Source organism: Tympanuchus pallidicinctus, unplaced genomic scaffold, assembly GCF_026119805.1.
Source record: "Tympanuchus pallidicinctus isolate F22 unplaced genomic scaffold, pur_lepc_1.0 scaffold16, whole genome shotgun sequence".
NCBI lineage: Eukaryota > Metazoa > Chordata > Aves > Galliformes > Phasianidae > Tympanuchus > Tympanuchus pallidicinctus.
In genome coordinates, this window is record NW_026294679.1 from 20,350,540 (window position 1) to 20,368,042 (window position 17,503).

The window sequence follows — 17,503 nt, forward strand, 5'->3', positions numbered from 1 at the left end:
TTCCTAAAGCAGAGCAACTTGGTTCCTGCTGGAAGGAGTGAATGTGAAATATCTGGACTTTTCTCTTGAAATACCCTTTCCCATGCTTTGGAAGCTCTATGCTCATGCTGATAGACTTGACCAGTGTTGATTTAGTAGGCTCTAGCTTGTAGGAGGTGGCATTACGCATGGGGAATTTTAACTAAATAAATAAAAATGTAGTTCTGAATGTATATTGCAGTGAAATTCCCATACCAAGGAGCAGGCTTTACGTGAAGCTATAGACTTATGCTCACCTTTTGCCACAGTCACTGGCCAATAAAAATTCCTGTAACCCACAAGCTGCAGCATTTACACTGAAATGTTCGTTGGTATCCGGGCGCCTGGAACAGACCCTGCTCTGTGTGTTCTGGAATTTAATGGAAGTGATGTGGTTGCTTGTATGAAATGTAATATCATAGTGCTGCAGTAGGTTTCAAGATGAGAAAAGTATGTCTGACTCAGCAAATGCAGCAGTTTTCAGCATTTAATTGAGTACTGACCATCTTTGTGAAGACTCCTGGTAGAACAGTCTAATTAAACCACTCCTGCACTGACAGCTGACTTTCTAGGAAACTGCAGTGTTACGTGCAGGTACAAAGACCTTGCAGAATGAAGGGCAAAGCATAAAAGGCCTCAATTTGAGCAAATGTCCGCTCCTTTATGTATGGAGTTCTGCTTTGTTTGTTGTATGACTGTATTTTCACTGTCTGATTTGTGACTCTGGTTCATAGGGTTCGTAATTCTTTGGAACCTTTCTTTTTGAAATCCCTGCATTTGTTTGCATTTTGCAACTACAAAGTTATTTTGGTATCATGAGAAACTGGTGAATCTGAGCAATGCTGTCAGGGGGATGGAATTAAAATGCATGTTTACAGATGAAAATAGTTGTATTGCAGATATTTGAAAAATACATAACTGTTACCAAATTAAATTGTGTGAGTAGAGACTGGAAGCAAGCATCATCATCCAGTCTGTGTAGCGGGGTTTAGTACGAGAGCCAGGTAATTCTTCAGGCCCTGAATTTGTGTCAGGAATGTTTCTTCATCCTGGCAGTCAGTTTAACTTTTCTGAGTCTGGAAATGCTTATGCTGCAGTCAGGTCTTAAGGATGACAAATTCATTGATTATTGTTTTTACTGTTGAGGTGCAGAAGAGTTTCACGCTCACCAATAGCATCAGTTTCTTTGTTATTAATTCCATTGCGTAGATAATAATAATTTGTGAAGCATGATCAGTAGCTTATATTTAAACAGGCTCTTGGGAGGTTCAAGGGAGAGCAGCGATATAAGAACAAACTTGTTGGGTTTTTTTCTGTAGTTGTTCTCTTCGGAGTTACAGTGCAATCTTTTTTTAACAGTATTACTGTATCAATTCCTTTTTTTCCCCAACTTAAAATTCGCTCAAGTTTTAAACATGATTGAAATGCAAGATGACTTGAATAAATGAATATAAATGAGTGCCAAGAGTTATGTAATCATAGATATTACTGCTTGTTGTAGGCTGTTTGCCAGAGCTTAAGAAATGTAGTTTCAGATTGCTTCAGTTTGGAATTTTGCTAAGAGACTGCTGAATCTTCTGCTTTACAAGACAGCTCATCTATTGACAATGATGATTTCCCACTTGTGATATTTATTTTACTTTAAAGCTCATACAGTGCAGTCCTGTTTGTGTCTTCAAAAGTTTTTGCTTGTATTTCATGGCAGGAAAAAAAGCTGTCAGCTCACATTTAGTTGTTAGATGACTGCTGTGTTATTTGTGAGGTTTTTGTCTTTTTTCCAAACCATGAAAGCAATAAACTTCCAATCAAAATGGTTCTTAAGGCTTTCTTTAGTAAGTTTCTGTAGCCCCTGAATTTTCAATTTAAGAATGATTTTTCTTTACTTACTATGGATCATGTTAAGCTGGATCACTGAAACGTGTTTTGTTGATATGATCTCCTGTGTATGTTTTCACGCTAATATGCATGTATTTATGTGAAAATGTGCTGTTGCTTTGTTTTCATTTCTGTTCCTCAGACTCTATATCAAAAACAGGTGCCTGTTAACTGCACACTTTGGTGTGAGATGTGCCTTTGTAATTACCATCTATGTTACAGGATAGCTAGGCATTAATGCAGGACTTAGTACTGCTGACACCATTCTGATACTCAAGGACTGATTCTTCTCAGTTGTGTAATCAAAACATGCCATAGCACACTAAGAAGTGGCAGTGGTTAATAATTTGACTTTCACCGGTTTAGAGACTTATACAGTATATGTATAATCTGTGTATGTGGTCATACTCTTATACTGATGGATCTCAGAGTGATTTGTAGGCAGCTAGTATTTTTGAGAATGTTTGCAGATGTGTAGCATGAAAGGGAATTTCCTGTTGAATCAGCAGTAGCTTAAATGTTGGGGTGATGGAATTTAAGAGAGCTAAACCTGTTGAATGATGTAAAAAATGTAAGGATTTTATGATAGCTTGCTTGATGTGGGGAGGGATTAATCAAATGTTTTGGATAACCTCACAAACCTTTTTGTATACTGCAGTATCTATCTACCCAATGAATGAGTGTCTGCATGCATCCTGGTTTTCACTACATCAACATGAAGCATTCTCACCTGCCTCTTCCTTTTTCTCTTTCAGGGTTGTACCTTTTTTCTGTGAGGATGTACCTCTGTCATCATGAATGAATCCTTTCTACGTTTCCATTTTGGTCAAGTAATTGGAAGCTCCAGCCAGCAGATATTTCCCTGCCTTTTCTGACTCCTCAGGATGGATATTTTTGAGATGAATCCCAGCGGTGTGTGGAGTCCTTTGATTTGTGTTTGAGGTGCGAACGGCCTCCGAAAGATCTGCTGAAAGGATAAGGAGGAACCTCTATGGGTAAACCGTTACTGGTCAACCATGGTAAAACTTGCCAACCCACTTTATACCGAGTGGATTCTTGAAGCTATACAAAAAGTTAAAAAGCAAAAGCAACGGCCATCTGAAGAGAGAATATGTCACGCTGTTTGTGCTTCCCATGGATTAGATAAGAAGACTGTTTCGGAGCAGCTGCAACTTAGTGTTCAAGATGGTTCTATTCTTAAAGTTACCAACAAAGGCCTTGCGTCCTACAAGGACCCAGATAATCCTGGACGGTTTTCGTCTGTTAAACCTGGCACTATTCCGAAATCTGTTAAAGGATCTAGAGGAGCTTGTAATGAGCTTCGTAATGTGGATTGGAATAAACTGTTGAGAAGAGCAATTGAAGGGCTTCAAGAACCAAGTGGCTCCTCACTGAAGAACATAGAGAAGTATTTGAGAAGTCAAAATGACCTAGCAAGTATTTTCAACAATCCTGCCTTTCAGCAGAGATTGCGTCTGGGGGCCAAACGTGCTGTGAACAATGGCAGATTACTGAAGGATGGACCTCAGTATAGAGTGAATTATGGTGGTTTGGAAAGCAAAGGAGCTCCTAAATATTCCAGTGGTTTCCCAGCTTCTCTTCCACCTGTCAGCCTTCTACCCCATGAAAAAGATCAGGTAAGGCTGAAAAAATGGAAGTGAACTGTGATAATGCAGAAGTAATGATTCTTTCTGTTCTTTATTTAGCCATTCACGTGTATGTAAGTGAGGATGTTTGTCAAAGACCCATGTAGAATCGGTTCTGATAAGGCGTGTTCACTTAGATCCCTGGATTCTGTGGTGGACAGCATGTTTTTTGGATTTTTTGATAGTTAAACAGGAGAGCAGCAAGGAAGAGTGCAGCTGTATGCTCTCTCCTAAGTATCAGACTGTTCTGTTTGGTGGACTGGTGTTGCTGAGGTCTGCTATCTGATTTGGTTGTGGCATTCTTCCTTTTGTGTGTGGATGTATTGGATTTTTCTTGTGGTTTTGACACCAGCTGAAGTGCTACCATAGACCTCTTGATGCTTAAGACTCTTAGAATGTTTTTAATTTTCTTTCCTGAAGATATGTGTACATGGGTACTTGGCCCCATATTAACTGTAGTTTTAAAGCTAATGTAACTATTATGGGAGATATTTGTTATTTGTGATACTTGAGAATCCTCTTCTTATTTTCAGTTTGCTTGGACTTGTGTGTAGTGATTTTATTTTTTTGTTTGTTTGTTTGTTTTGAATACTTGGCTCTTGTTTTCAGGTTTCTTATTCACAGCTTTGAGAAAGAAGGTGGGGGAGATGTATGTGTCAATTTTCCTTAATGAAGGGCTAGCATAAAAGACAAGCTTGCAGGCATTTTGATCATTCGTTTAGTGTGGTGAACTGTATTTTTTTCATTGTACTTGGAAAGATGCAACCTCTTCAACTTGAGTTGATTTCTTTTAGACTGAGTAATTTGTGATGTGTTTTGTTTTTTTTTAAATACTTGATGGCAAAATTCTTTTTGGCGTGGAATATCCCAGCTAGTGTTGTTGTTGTAGAGATGCCATTAGCATCTCTTTCGAGTTACTGTAATATGCTTGTTTGTTTGTTTTGTTGGGCTTTTTTAAAATTTTTTTGAATGGTTCTCAGTTGTTTTCCTTGAGCTGATCTTAAGATGCTAAAGTGCATAGAGAAGAAAGTGCTTGTATAAGAAACAGGCACATTTTGAAGAAGAGTTGTTTATGGAGCTGTCAGAGGTGACAGGAAACAGTTACCTATAGGTTGATTATTTTTTGTGTGTGTATGTGTGTTTCTTTAAGTATGGTTGCTGTTACATGAATTTCTCCTGATTTCTGTCAGATTGGACATCTTCAGTGTCTGAAGGGTGCATGGGGAGTGGTGCTCAGTAATCAGAATGGGAATTCAGAAGTGTTGCTTACTGTGCAATTACTGCTGTAGCCATACACTGTAAGGAAGTTAATTATTTGTAGTGATAAAGCTGTCTATTGTTTAAGTATTCAGAGATTCTTCTGTAATTTTGAGTCTGAGGTGACATGAAAAATGTGGCGACTGGAATACTGAGCAACCGAGATAATTTAATGCTATGATGCTTCATGTGAATTCTATGGGAATGAACATGTTCCCTCTTAGACTACCTACAGGGAATGGCATCCATTGCTAGCAATGTTAGTTGGGTCATGGTGCTGAAGGAGCCATTATTGCCATAGCAAGGTGCTGGTATAAGGGTAAATCTGTCTTTGAGAAGTTAGCCCAACAAATCTGCTATGCTTTAGCAAGGAGAAAAAAGAGGAAGAAAAAAATAAGCTTTGATTTGTGTGCATTAAAATTAGTGTGATTTGTATGCTGAATATTTATTTTTTTTAACATGCATTTCTTCCTGCTACGTAACTACTGCTGATGTAAGGTTGATAAATATGCTGCTGTGTGTTGATGTAGTGCATGTCCTCAAGTGCAGTGCCTAGTTGTGATACTCTGTTACTGTGCAGATACCTGTAGGCTTTCTTTAAGTATGGTAGGTTTCCTAGTCTTCCAGCTGTATGGCTTTGAATATACTTCAGAAATGATAGTTCTGCATCTGACTGTAAACAGATGTCTGTTTATTACTGGGATGTGCTTGCATGATCCTTTGATGTTAATGACAATTTATGAGTGAGCAGAACAACGCTGCAGGAGAGCTGTCCAGCTACTTTAATTGTAAGTATTTAGGTGGCTGTATGAGGAATGTCAAGATTATTTATCTAATTTCCTACTAAAAACATAGCCAAGTGATGTCTCTCAGGAACTGTTAGACTTTGGGGAAATGAGTGTATTTTAGAGTTTCTTTGTCTGACTGGTCATGTAGCTAACTCTAATAAAAGCTAGCGTTCTCTTTTTTTTTTTTTTTTTTTTTTTTTTTTAAACATTAGAGGTGAAGTTCAATTATTCTATCTTTAACTTAATTTCAAGGATGAAAAGAACAGGAGAAGTTGCAGAAATCTGCTTAGATGTCTGTTGAAGCTTCTTGAATGGGACTGTAGTGCAGGTGCATAGATAACTCTCTCCTGCTGATGAATTGTTAAGACTTGCTGCGTTCAAAGTCTGTCTCTATTCAGAGCTCCCTCTTTGACAGTCTAAACTTTCACACTTGTAGTACCAATTGCAGACTGCTCAGCTTTCTTTCTGAGTAACAGGTGAACCAGTACTGGTGGGGTGGTGTTTTGTGTTGGAGATCCTTCCCCCTCCAAGGCATGAGGGTGCCTGGTACGCTGAGAAGGTAAAGTACTGCTGTAGTGCATTGTCACTGAAGTTAGTTCTGTGGACTTGGAGCCTTGGCTGTATTGTGGGGGTGTTCAGTGTATGGTGTGGAATGGGGAGCTAGAACTGCCAAACTTTCCTCTGGTTGGTGGTACAGAGCTGCTTTCCTTGCCTCTGTACTGAGTGAGCGATTCAGTGCAGTAGATACCGTCCTGTCCTTTAAGTTGAGGTAGAAGTAACTGCAGTTGATTATAGAAGCATTAGCCTGTGTTACCACGTTTTATCCTGTTACTGCTGGCTTGGAGTGGAGGGCTTGTTTTGAAGCACTGTTTCCTTCAAGTGTCATCTTAGCTCTGGGGTTGGGGCAGTGGTGTGTGGACTTCCAGGTACTGGAAGTGTGGTGCAGCTGTTGGGATTTTTGTGCCATTCCGTGGTGTCTCTGGGGGTTGCCTTTCCCTTCTGTATGAAAGCTTGCAAGCACAAAGCTCAAGGAAGGGCAGATTGCTGTCAGGTGCTGCATGGTCTCTGCTGTATGGTTGATACATGGTGTAAAACATAAAGAGTAGCATAAATTTTGAGGTGACATTGCAGTTACCTCTGGAATTCTGGTGGTTACATTAAGGTAGCCACTTGCTTGATGTGGATGGATAACTTGAAGCAAAGCACTTGAATAGATGTCTGTTTTAAAGCATTACATTTATGTTAAAGGAGCAGCCTCCAGCCAGGAGTGGACAATTCGTAACAACAAAAGGAAACTGAAAACAGTTATATCCTTTAGGATAGAGACTTTGAATGCTTTTTTCTTTCCTATAAATAAAAACTAAAAAAAAAAAAAAACAAAGCCACAAAATGAAACAAACACCAGTCAACACACACAGGAAAGCAGAAAAAGAAAACTTCGTTGTTCAGTAGTTTGCTCTTTAGCACTTTGCTGTATTGTAGTGCTTAGTTAGTTTTAAGTTTAACTGCTCTCGTGCATTCTTCCTTATGTTCAGAGCCTTACATAGAGATCTTTTCTGCCATGCTTCACACCTTCTCTCACGCAGCAACTTTGAAAACGGCTTTATAAGTGTGTTAATCAGAAAATGCAGTGTAAAAATTGAGAACGTGGTAGGAAGTGATGTGAACAGAGGGGGACACAAGCCTGAATATGCTAAGTGGTACCTAGAGAGTCTACAAACAGGAGGGGAATCAACTCTTTGAAAGGGTAGATAACTGCTTGGGGAAGGTTTTGGAAATGCTGTTGAGGGAGGGAAGATTTAGGTTGGATGTCAGGGGGAAATTCTTTACAGAGAGAGTGGTGAGGTGCTGGAACAGGCTGCTCAGCAAGGCTGTGGATGCCCCATCCTTGGAGGCATTCAAGGCCAGATTGGATGGGGCCCTGGGCAGCCTGGTCTGGTATTAGATGGGGAGGTTGGTGGCCCTGCATGTGGCGGGGATTGGAGATCATGATCCTTGGGGTCCCTTCCAACCCTGGCCATTCTGTGCTACATGAAAATAGGCTTCTGGAAATGCAGCAGTAAAATGGAATTTTAAAAGTTCTGGTTAAAATCCTTAAATGGATGCTTAATTTTGTCTTAGATGGAGTCAGTTGGAGAGCAGCCATATTGATGGTGTTTCCTGGGTGTGTGCTGTGTTCCTTGTTCTTGCCACTTAAACAAGCAGTAGGAATGTTCTGCTGTATGGAAACTGTATGGAGCATGCTAGGTCTCAAGAGGTGTCCATCTCCTGAGCACACGTGTTATGTAGACGTGAATCTGAAGAAGCCTGCAGACAAGGCTTCCAATGCATCTTAACACTTTTGAATGAAACTGAAACAGAAAACATTGATATAAAAAGATGAAGAGGCAATGGAATATGGGGTATATCTCAGTAGCAACGTATTTGCTGTGTTCAGTAGAGCTGCTACTTAAAGTGTACTTTCAAAGGCAGTCACATGTGGCTCATTTGATTGGACTGCATGTTGGTGGTGGTCCTGAACATTCTTTTTATGCAGCTCAACAACTGTATTAATAGTTGTTTCCATTGGATTGTTAGCATGAAAAAATTTTCTTACCTTCCTCCCTTCTCTTTTAGTTTGTATTTCTAAGGTGACCTTCATGGAAAACCATTGTCTTTGTGGGTTTTTTGTTTGTTTGTTTGTTTTTTGTTTGTTTTAATACTCTCAACTCCTATCAAACTTTGTTTTTGCTGGCTTAGGTGCGTTTCACTTTTCAAAGTGCAACTTGGCATGGGCTGAATTTCTGTTTTCTAATACGCAGCTTGTGCCAGTGCAGACACTGGGTGTTCCTCCTTCTGTCTTTTAGGCAAAGGTCCAATCTATAGAGAAGCTTTTTTGGCACCCAGGCTCCTCCCTGCTTTGCTCATCAGCTTCCTGCTTTTCTGTGGGCAGGCAACAAGTGGCAGTTGGCTGAGGTTTCTCTGCTAGATCTGCCTTGTTCCCTCTGGCCTCTATGCTTGTCATTGAGTAGAAACAGAAAAATTAAGAAGGAAAGTGCTGCTCAATCTGTCTCACTGGTTTGCACACATGAGTATTCAGTGCCTTACTTTGGAGGTAATTTTTCTGCCCTGAGGATAATTCTATGCCCATAAATTCAGTGCTAGGTAAGTTTACGAGAGACTCTCTGCAGTGCTACAGTTGAGGAGATTTTTATCTTCAGAGGTAGCCTGTGTTTCTGTCTTTATAACATCTTTGTGGTGACAAGACTAAGCAATGTTAGTGGTGCTTGACAAACACTACCGTGTTGGTGCATCCCTTCTCAGTCTACGAGATACTTGCCCTAATTTCTTGGGAGAGTGGCCTGCATCTCAGGGCCTGTAGCTCTACAGGGAACTATCAGGGAAGACCTCACTTGTCCTCTTTTCCCAGGCTGAATGTTTAGCGTAGGAATGTGGTTGAACACAATGTGCTTATGAGTTTTGTTGATCATGATGAGCCATTCCAAGCCTTATACTGCAAGCTAGTTATTCCTAAGGACTGCTGAAACTTGATTCTCTTTTTAGCTGATCTTCGAAGTTAATTATTGGGCTGTACTGCCAAGAGAGGCTTGTATTGAAGCTGACAGCAGTAAGTTAAAGACAACCTGCATAGTTCAGCAGTTGTGTTCATTCATCAACTTCTTTTTCTGTGAACACTTCTGTTTTAACTGGAAGTGACATTTGGTTCTTAAACTAAAATGTTCTGCTCCTTTGTATTTTTTTTCTTTCCCTCCAAGGTGAATTTTTCTTTGAGTACTCAGTATGTGAATATATCCTTTCTCACTATTCCTTTTAGAATTCACAAATGTCAGAAGTCTTCCTCAGAATTGGGGAGAACTGCCTTGGATGTGTTCTCAGTGCTGTGTCCTCACCTTTTCCAAGTGCCTCTCCTCTCCCCTGTTGGCTGGGAGTTCTGACTCCTGGGTCTTTGTTCTGTGCCAGCTGGAACATGGTAACCATTCCATGCAGTTTCTTGGTGTTGCAGAAACTTGACTGTAAAACAGGTGACAGAAAACCTTGCCAACTTTCAGTTCTGATAGTCTACTTCTTGACACTTAAAGTCCTTAAAGTTCTCTGAGTATGGATCAACTGCCAGTCAACAACCATTTTCCAGTTTGGTAGTTGGAAATGGCTAAATAGTGGTCCTGCAAGTGTCTTAGTTCAAAAGGCAATCTCTCTTCTTTTTCAGGACTGTATCTGTCTGGGTTTAAGGACAGACCCATGGCTTCCTCCTTTGATTGTTAAGCCCTGTTTTGGGTGGGATATTCCATTTCTGGAATAAAATGGGGAAATGTTGCATCCTTTTGTATAGTGGAAGAACACTCTTAAGGCTCAGACTGTGTCTGCATCCTTCTGAGGATGAATTGTGTCAAATCAAGCCCCACATAGCTGGCATCTCTAATGCTGTCACTCATGGCTACCTGATGAGAGACAGACCAATCTGTTAACTAGAATGATTTCCTCTGTATGCTAATGGCTGCTATGACACTGTTCTATACTGTCTTGCTAAGTGACTTCCTTCTTCTGTCAATTAGGAAAATGACAGGCATTGTAGATGACTTGACTGTAATTTCATTAAATGACCTAGAGTGCTTAAATAACTTAGCATGAAAAGTTGAAAGTTCAGTGGAAAGCTTCTTGATCTGAAAAACTGTGAATGTACTGTGGTAATGGTGCCACTACTGACATCTGTTGAACTTACACTGAATTGCTATCAGGAACGTGGAATTTTGGTGAAATTCTCCAGTATCTAATTGACTAGTGAGTGAGTCTTAACTTTTTTTTTTCTGCTTCTGATATTCATAAACCTGGGCAACACTTATGTAGTCTCATATCAGGCTTCTTTGGAAATTTGGTTTTGTCAGTTTCCTTCACTGTCTTAAGCTGTTGGAGATGGGCAGGATGGAGAACGTGCTTCACATCTTTGGCTCTTTGAGGCTAAGGAAACTGGGAAGTGAGTACCATTGGTGATGCAGTAGGAAATACTGAATTTTGGTTTGTTCACTTAAGGCTCTGTTAAGGATGCCTGTGGTGACTGGCTTCTCATTTTGTATCAATAAGATTGTTAAGTGTGAGTGCAAATGAGAATTTAAATCTATTTCTAGGAGTACAAAACCTGACAAGGAATGTAAACTAAAAATAAGAATTAAGCTAGAGTTTTGTATGGTGCATTTTACAGTTAAATTTAGGCAGTGACTGGACACATTCACTTCCAAAATGCAGATTTGTTCTTATTTCTGGAATACTGTTAATGTGTTTAATGAACTTATGCGTGTGCTTTTTTTCTCCTTTCTTCTCATTACTGGTGAACAAAAAGTTGAGAACAACTCAGGAATCTGGCATGGGGCTGTGTGGCAATGGTGCAGTTTTTTTTTCCCTTGAGGAGATGCTGCATGTGGTATTGCAGAGCAGTAACCAGTCTGAGGAAGATGCACTGATACATTGATGCAAGTCTGTGCCCATGTAACTCAGTACTGGTAAACTGACTGGGAGATGGGCACTGTTGGCCTCATTTTCTTGATAGGGCTAGTGGATTTGTTTTGGAAAAAAAAAAAAAAAAATCCTGAGTTGTCCCAGTGTCAATTAACAGAAGCTAAGTGAAGATATATGGCAGCTCTTTGCAACCATTTTCTTTCCTAGAAATATAGAAACAAGACTGCTGTTTAAGAGCTCCAGTGAGTGCTGTCAGTGCAGTGTGGTGAAAAAGGCCTTTCTGGATCTGTTTTCTGAAGGGTCGGTGCTTACATCTTCTTGATAGTGGAATCTAGCAATAAATTCTGTATTTTTCCCTATCTCCCTTGTTCTTCCTCAAACTTAGACTTGCAGTTCCAATGGGTGTTGCTGTAATGCACCCAGAGTCTTAGAGCAATTTAACATTACTTAAATGTGTTTGTAGTGATGTTGCTCTTAATAGAATTTGGCTTGAAGTAAATTTGAAGCAAAATTGCTTTCATGTTTTTTCCTGTCAGATTATGTGACTGTTTATTGAGGGAAATTATAACTGGTGTCATGTAGTTTTTCAGGGTTATTTTTCTTTCCTTTCCGTGTTCTCATAGAAGAGCTTGAGGTTTCTTATTTACAAGTACAGGCAGTCCTTAAGCACTTAGAGTAATGTGAACTGTTAGTGATGGCTGTGTAGCAACCCCAGGGCTGCTGTACTTGGCTTAGGTGAGTCATTTTGTTTCTGCAGGTTGTTGTGACCTGAAGCTGTGCTGTAGAGAAGATGTTACATAAGGAAAAAGACCTTGAAGGAAAAAATGCAGACTCCAAGTCTTAACTCTTGTCTCAGCAGTAAGAAATAAGAACATATGGGAATTTCTGCTTTCTCCTGTGTTTTGGCTGTAGAGGGGCAGAGGGGCTGTCGTCTGTCTCCCTCCACTGAGGCAGTGCAGCCCATCGGATACCAAGTACTGTGCTGCCAGGGTGAGCCTTGAGGCTTCTGTTCTGAATTATACACAGGACTCCAGCACAGAAGAGCTGTGTGTGATCTCAGTGAAGTTGTCTGAGAGTCATTGCTGATCTTTTCTCATCTAGGAAGAATCTGTAATAGAAGTAGAGCCTCGTATAGGCTGTGATAGGTTTGTACACGCTTTGCACGTGCTGTCCAGCACTTGATTTTATCCCATTATGTTGTGCTGATAGCTAGTGCTGCTTGAAGTGCTATTCTTGTGTAAGAATGTAAGAAAGAGTAAAATTTAAGTTGCAGGCACTGTGGAATTCTCTGAAGTGTTTAGGATTTTTGGTTAATGAACAGTAGTTCGCCAAGTGGTTTACACAGAAATACAGTTAAAAGATGATGAAAAAGGCAGTGTTTGACAAGCATAACAAAATTCTTAAGACCAAAGTGAACTCTAATATCGGAACACAGTAAGAGCTATTTGATCAAGTTCTTAGCTCGCAAACGTAACTGTATCCTTCTTGTCTCAAATTTGAAAAGATTCTCAGCTGTGTTTTTCTACTTCGGTGCTTTTGTTTTGTCCTGTGAAGTGTGGTAAACCTGTAGGAGTCAGGTTAATAATGTGCTACTGCTAGTGAAAAAGGGGAGGTCAGCATATTGGTTATTAAAACAGAGAATCTTGTTATCAGTTAATGGATACATGTTGAGGGTTGGACACACATGGAGCATTACGTGATGCACAACATAGTTGTACATAACTAAGGTATTTTTTGATCTCTGCTTTCTTCACTTCCCTCATTATCAGTGATGAAAACTGAATGTCACAGAAACTAATACCATTTGACAAATATTAATGCTGCTTTCACAATGAAGCATTGCACATTAAAAATAATTCCAGTGCATTTTGTTGTGTTTGACAACACATTCTGCAGCAAGGCAATTTTTCACAAAGATGCTATGGATGCTTTCTGAAGTTTGGAAAATACAGATAAATTCAAGAATTGAATGGAGAACGGTCAAGGTTGATTGGCAAGTGAGATAGCAGCACGTGCTACGTGCTTGTGGAGTGGTCTGTTGCTGTGCAGGTGAATGCATACTTTTAATTACACTAGGAAGTAGTAGAGCTCACGCTGTTTTAGGAACTTGTTCTTTTGTAGCCATCTTGAAGAATTGCTCTTGTTGGGTTTATCAGCCTGCTTGTCTGCCATAAATTCCAGGGAGAAGAAAACTGCTGATACATGCCTCTTACTGAAAACTTACTTTAAAAGCTTTAGGATCATTGACTACATTTTTAAAGGTGGCACTGACCGTTGTAGCCTAGTAATTCCTTCTCTTGCTGTCTCTGTATTTAGTTTTACTCTCTTCTGATTAAAAGACAAAGATGCGCTATCCTGGATAAAACATGAAATACAATAGCTTTTAAGAAAAGTCTTGCCTTCAGCTAATCCTGTTACTTCATGTCCTCTGAAAATCCATTAAAAAAAAAAAAAAAGTCTGATCAACATGAGCTCTGCTCTGGACTTTGCCCCTGCAATTCCTGTGATGATGGACAGTTCTTTTGATTTCATGCTTGTGTGTGTTTTTTTCTGTTCAACAAGAAATGATTAGCTGCTTGTCTTACTGGCATGTTTTCAGATTTACAGTAGGGAGTTTCAGAATTCTACTGAGATCTGAACATGTAAGATGATAGTCTTTTATTTGGGATAATAAACCACTGGGGAAATCTTGCTCTGCATGTCCAGCTTCCTATACAGCTCTGAATTCAAGATGTACCTTAATTCTGAGCTATGTGCTTACAGAAACTGTTGCAGCTGCTATTCTGCCCAGGGTTGACTGGGTCTTGTTTTATGCCTCTAAGAAAGTAGTAGTGATTTTGTTAATAAACCTGTTGTGGTTGATTTTATTTGAGGAAAGTATCTTTGACTGGCAGCTGGTAGCTTGGTTCTTTTTAAGGGAAAAATAGCAGGGTGTTCAAACTTCAATCTGTGAGCATGCCATGTTTGATTTTCTTGATGCTGTTCCAGACAGAATTGCCTACAGTCTGTCTGCTAACATGAAACTGAATCTTAATTGTGTTGTTTCTTTCTTAATATTGTCTCTGGATGTATCTTGAAGAGACCTCTGAAGGATTTAATTCCTAGAGTAGAGCTGCTCAAGTTAAGTGCATCTGAGAGTAAGCTTTTTCCCTTTACTACCATGCAGAGATCAGAGGATAAGTCGTATTTATCACAAGTGAGTTTAGTGAAGACAAGTGGTATTTTAAATTTTTGTGAAGAAATCTTGTATGAAGTCAATTAACGCATGATGCTTTACAGTTTTGGATTTTAACTTAGAGTTACTTAAAATGTAAACGTCTTAGTGTGCTTAGTGTGAGAACAAAAGTAACTCTCTTACCCCAGTGTGAAAGGAGGGGTGTCAGGAAAGGGAATCCTAAAATAATGTTAGTAGGTGAAGTGATTTAGACCTCGAATCTCTGATTTTGCTTTTCCATTTGAAAATATTGATCATGGTTTTTAACTGACTTGTGTTTAACTTTCAATTGCTGGTGACAGCCTTAATAGCAATATTTTTCCACCTAAAAGTGAGATTAACTTTGATCTCTTACATGCACAGATATGACTCACTATCTTTTTGCTTTGTTAAGCCACAACAACTTTCTTTTCTAAAATATATGTTTAGTAGATCTTACCAATTAGAGTAGACATCTGTTTAGAGATCACAAGCAATCAAAATCGTGTACGAAGAAATTGTTGGCTCATGATGTCTCTAAAATAATTCTGTAAGTTCAGCTTCTTTTTAGCTGTTGCTAAGAGATAAATTTCCATTGACACGAGGGATGTGAGGACATATCAGCATGCTACCAGTTGTTTTATAGGCACTTAGCTCTGCCGCCTTGCAGATGGTTGGAAAACTCTTGGTAGTGGGTAAATGTGTGCTGATTATCTCATTGAATTAAGGTAACCTTTTGTCATTCATTGAATTCTGCAGAGCAGGCAGTGAGCAGCTGCTCCACTGTTGTTGAATTCTGGATTTGGTGAGTACAAAGATTATGCTAAAGACTATTTAGTCTAGTTCCAGGTACTAAATACTGGTAGAATAAGAGTAAGAATTGTAAGAATTTTGTTTGTTTGATATTGCCTTCAATATTTTAATAATCGGGGCAATCGTTAGCTGTTGGTGATGTTGCTTTTTTTTTTTTTTTTTTTTTTTTTTTTTTTTTTTTTCTTCCTCCTTCTCTCCTTTCTTTCTTCCCTGACTCTGAAAGTGCTACAAAGCAAAGTCTTCCTGCTTCTTGAGCTATAAAAATTCTCTTTTTGGTTTTTATTTTCAATGCAGGAAGACTGATTTGATGTTAGCTCACACATCAAATATCAGTTAAAACCAGTTTCTAGTTTAGTTATGAAATTTGTCTCAAAGAAACATTTAATCCATATTATAAGGTTCTCAAATCTATTTATCTGTTCTGGATTACTTTTAAGTGCATTTGATCTACTGAGAAAGTGTATTTAAAGGTTGTAGGTAGTTAAGTATCATGCTGTAACTTGCTTGTAAAGGTCTCCCCACCCTTCTGAAGACTGTCTAGTAGGCACAATGAGGCTTTCAATCAGACTGCTCTTATTAAAGACCATTTTTCAGAATTTTAATAAAATATTCCCCAGGTAAAGCAAAAACTGTTTGGATTGCAGGAAGTGGCAATGAGCCTGGATCATTTTACAATGTTAACAAAGTTTCAAAAATGAGTCCTTAGGCTGATACAGTTTTATCCAAGAAAATCCTGTTCTGTGTAGATCTACAAGGAAGAATGAAAAGCACAGGCAGTGGAAGTAGGGGCAGGTAACCAGGGAGGAGTATAGAGATGGTGCTAGGCTGTGCAAGGATGGGGTTGAGAAGGGCAAGGCCCAACTGAAACTAGACTGAGCAAGAGGTGTAAAGAAAGATAAGAAGGGCTTCTATAGGTACATCAACTGGAAAGTCCAGCAGTGTGTACCCTTCCTAGTGAGAAATGCAGCCAGGCTGGTAACAACAGACAAGGGGAAGGCTGAGATATTAAGCAACTTTTTTGCCTCAGTCTTCACTAGTGACTGCTCTACGCACAGCACTTGAGCTGATGGTTTGGAAGACGAGAACTGGAGGAGAGATACCCCTTCTGTAAGCGAAGATCAGGTTTGCGACCTCCTGAGGAAGCTGAGCATCCATAAGTCTGTGGGTTCTGATGAGATGAATCCCAGGGTCTTGAGGGAATTGGCTGACATAGTGGCCAAGCCACTGTCGATGATATCTGAAAAGTCATGGTGATCAGGTGAAGTCCCTGGTGACTGGAAAAAAGACAATGTTGCACAAATTTTAAGAAGGGTACAAAGGAAAGCCCGGGGAACTACTGACCTGTTAGCCTCACCTCAGTGCTGGGGAAGGTCACAGAGCAGGCCCTCCTGGGAGCTATGCTAAGTCATGTGGAAGAGAGGGAGCTGATGTGGGATAGCCAGCGTGACTTCACCAAGGACGGGTCCTGCCTGTACAGTCTTGTTGCTTTGTGTAGTGGCATAGCTGCATCAGTGGACCAGGGAAGAGACACTGATGTCATCTATCTGGACTACAGTAAGGCCTTTGGCATGGTCCTTCCATAATGTCCTTCTCTCCAAATTGGTACAGTGTGGATTTGATGGCTGGACTTGTTTGATGGACGAGGAACTTGTTATGAGATCGTGCCCAGAGACTGATGGGGATGGAGATCAGTGATGAGTGGTGTCCCTCAGGTCAGTACTGGGACCAGCGCTCTTTAACATCACCACTAATTGAGTGCACCCACAGCAAGTTTGTGGATGACTCCAAGCTGTGCAATGCAGTGGATGCACCTGAATGGAATGGGATGCCTTTCAGGTAGACCTAGTCCGGCTCTGGTAAGGCTACTCTCTTCTGTAACGTAGTAATGAGTTAAGTGCATGAGGGGTATTCTAGAGAACAGCTTTCTTGAGGTTTAATGGTCCCTTCAGTCAAGTTTAAGATAGATTACAAGTCACTGTGTTACCCCTTTCAGTATAACACTTGAAGAGAAGGGTAAAGTTTTAATGAGCTGTGTTTAAAATGTTGCATAACACACCTTAGAGGAAAAAGGTGATTCTGAGGCCGGGTTCATCTTGTCTGTCTGCTTAATTGCAACTTCGTTCTTAAGTGTCATGTTCTTTTAATCAAGTATATGGTGTTTTAATGGGTTCTTTCTCTAACCTTTAATCCACATCATAGACACTGATCAGATTTTTACTAGTAAGTTGCTGCTTATCTTCTGTACAACTTCAAGAAATACTGTTGGACTATTTTTGATGAAACTGTATGCTTCAAATTCTAGGAAGTCAATTTTGATGCAGATTTAACTAATGTGCATTCATCAAGCAGTTAATAATTCATTTCCAAAAGTATTTTTCTTAGACCTTTTAAAATCCCATCACGGATCTGTTTGATTCAGCTTACATGTGCCTCACCATCAATTCTCTCCATGTATATTACTG

General features: G+C 39.7%; 1 protein-coding gene across 6 annotated transcripts in view; it reads left to right on the forward strand.

Annotated features, from left to right (window-relative positions):
- KAT6B (lysine acetyltransferase 6B) overlaps positions 1–17,503 on the forward strand; it is a 93,950-nt gene that overhangs the window by 4,387 nt on the left and 72,060 nt on the right. For all 6 annotated transcript variants that reach the window (XM_052678211.1, XM_052678209.1, XM_052678207.1 and 3 more), the window contains one exon: positions 2,649–3,530. In XM_052678211.1, the coding sequence (XP_052534171.1) occupies positions 2,910–3,530 (621 nt within the window). In that variant the 5' untranslated portion in view covers positions 2,649–2,909. The remainder of the gene's footprint in view (positions 1–2,648; positions 3,531–17,503) is intronic.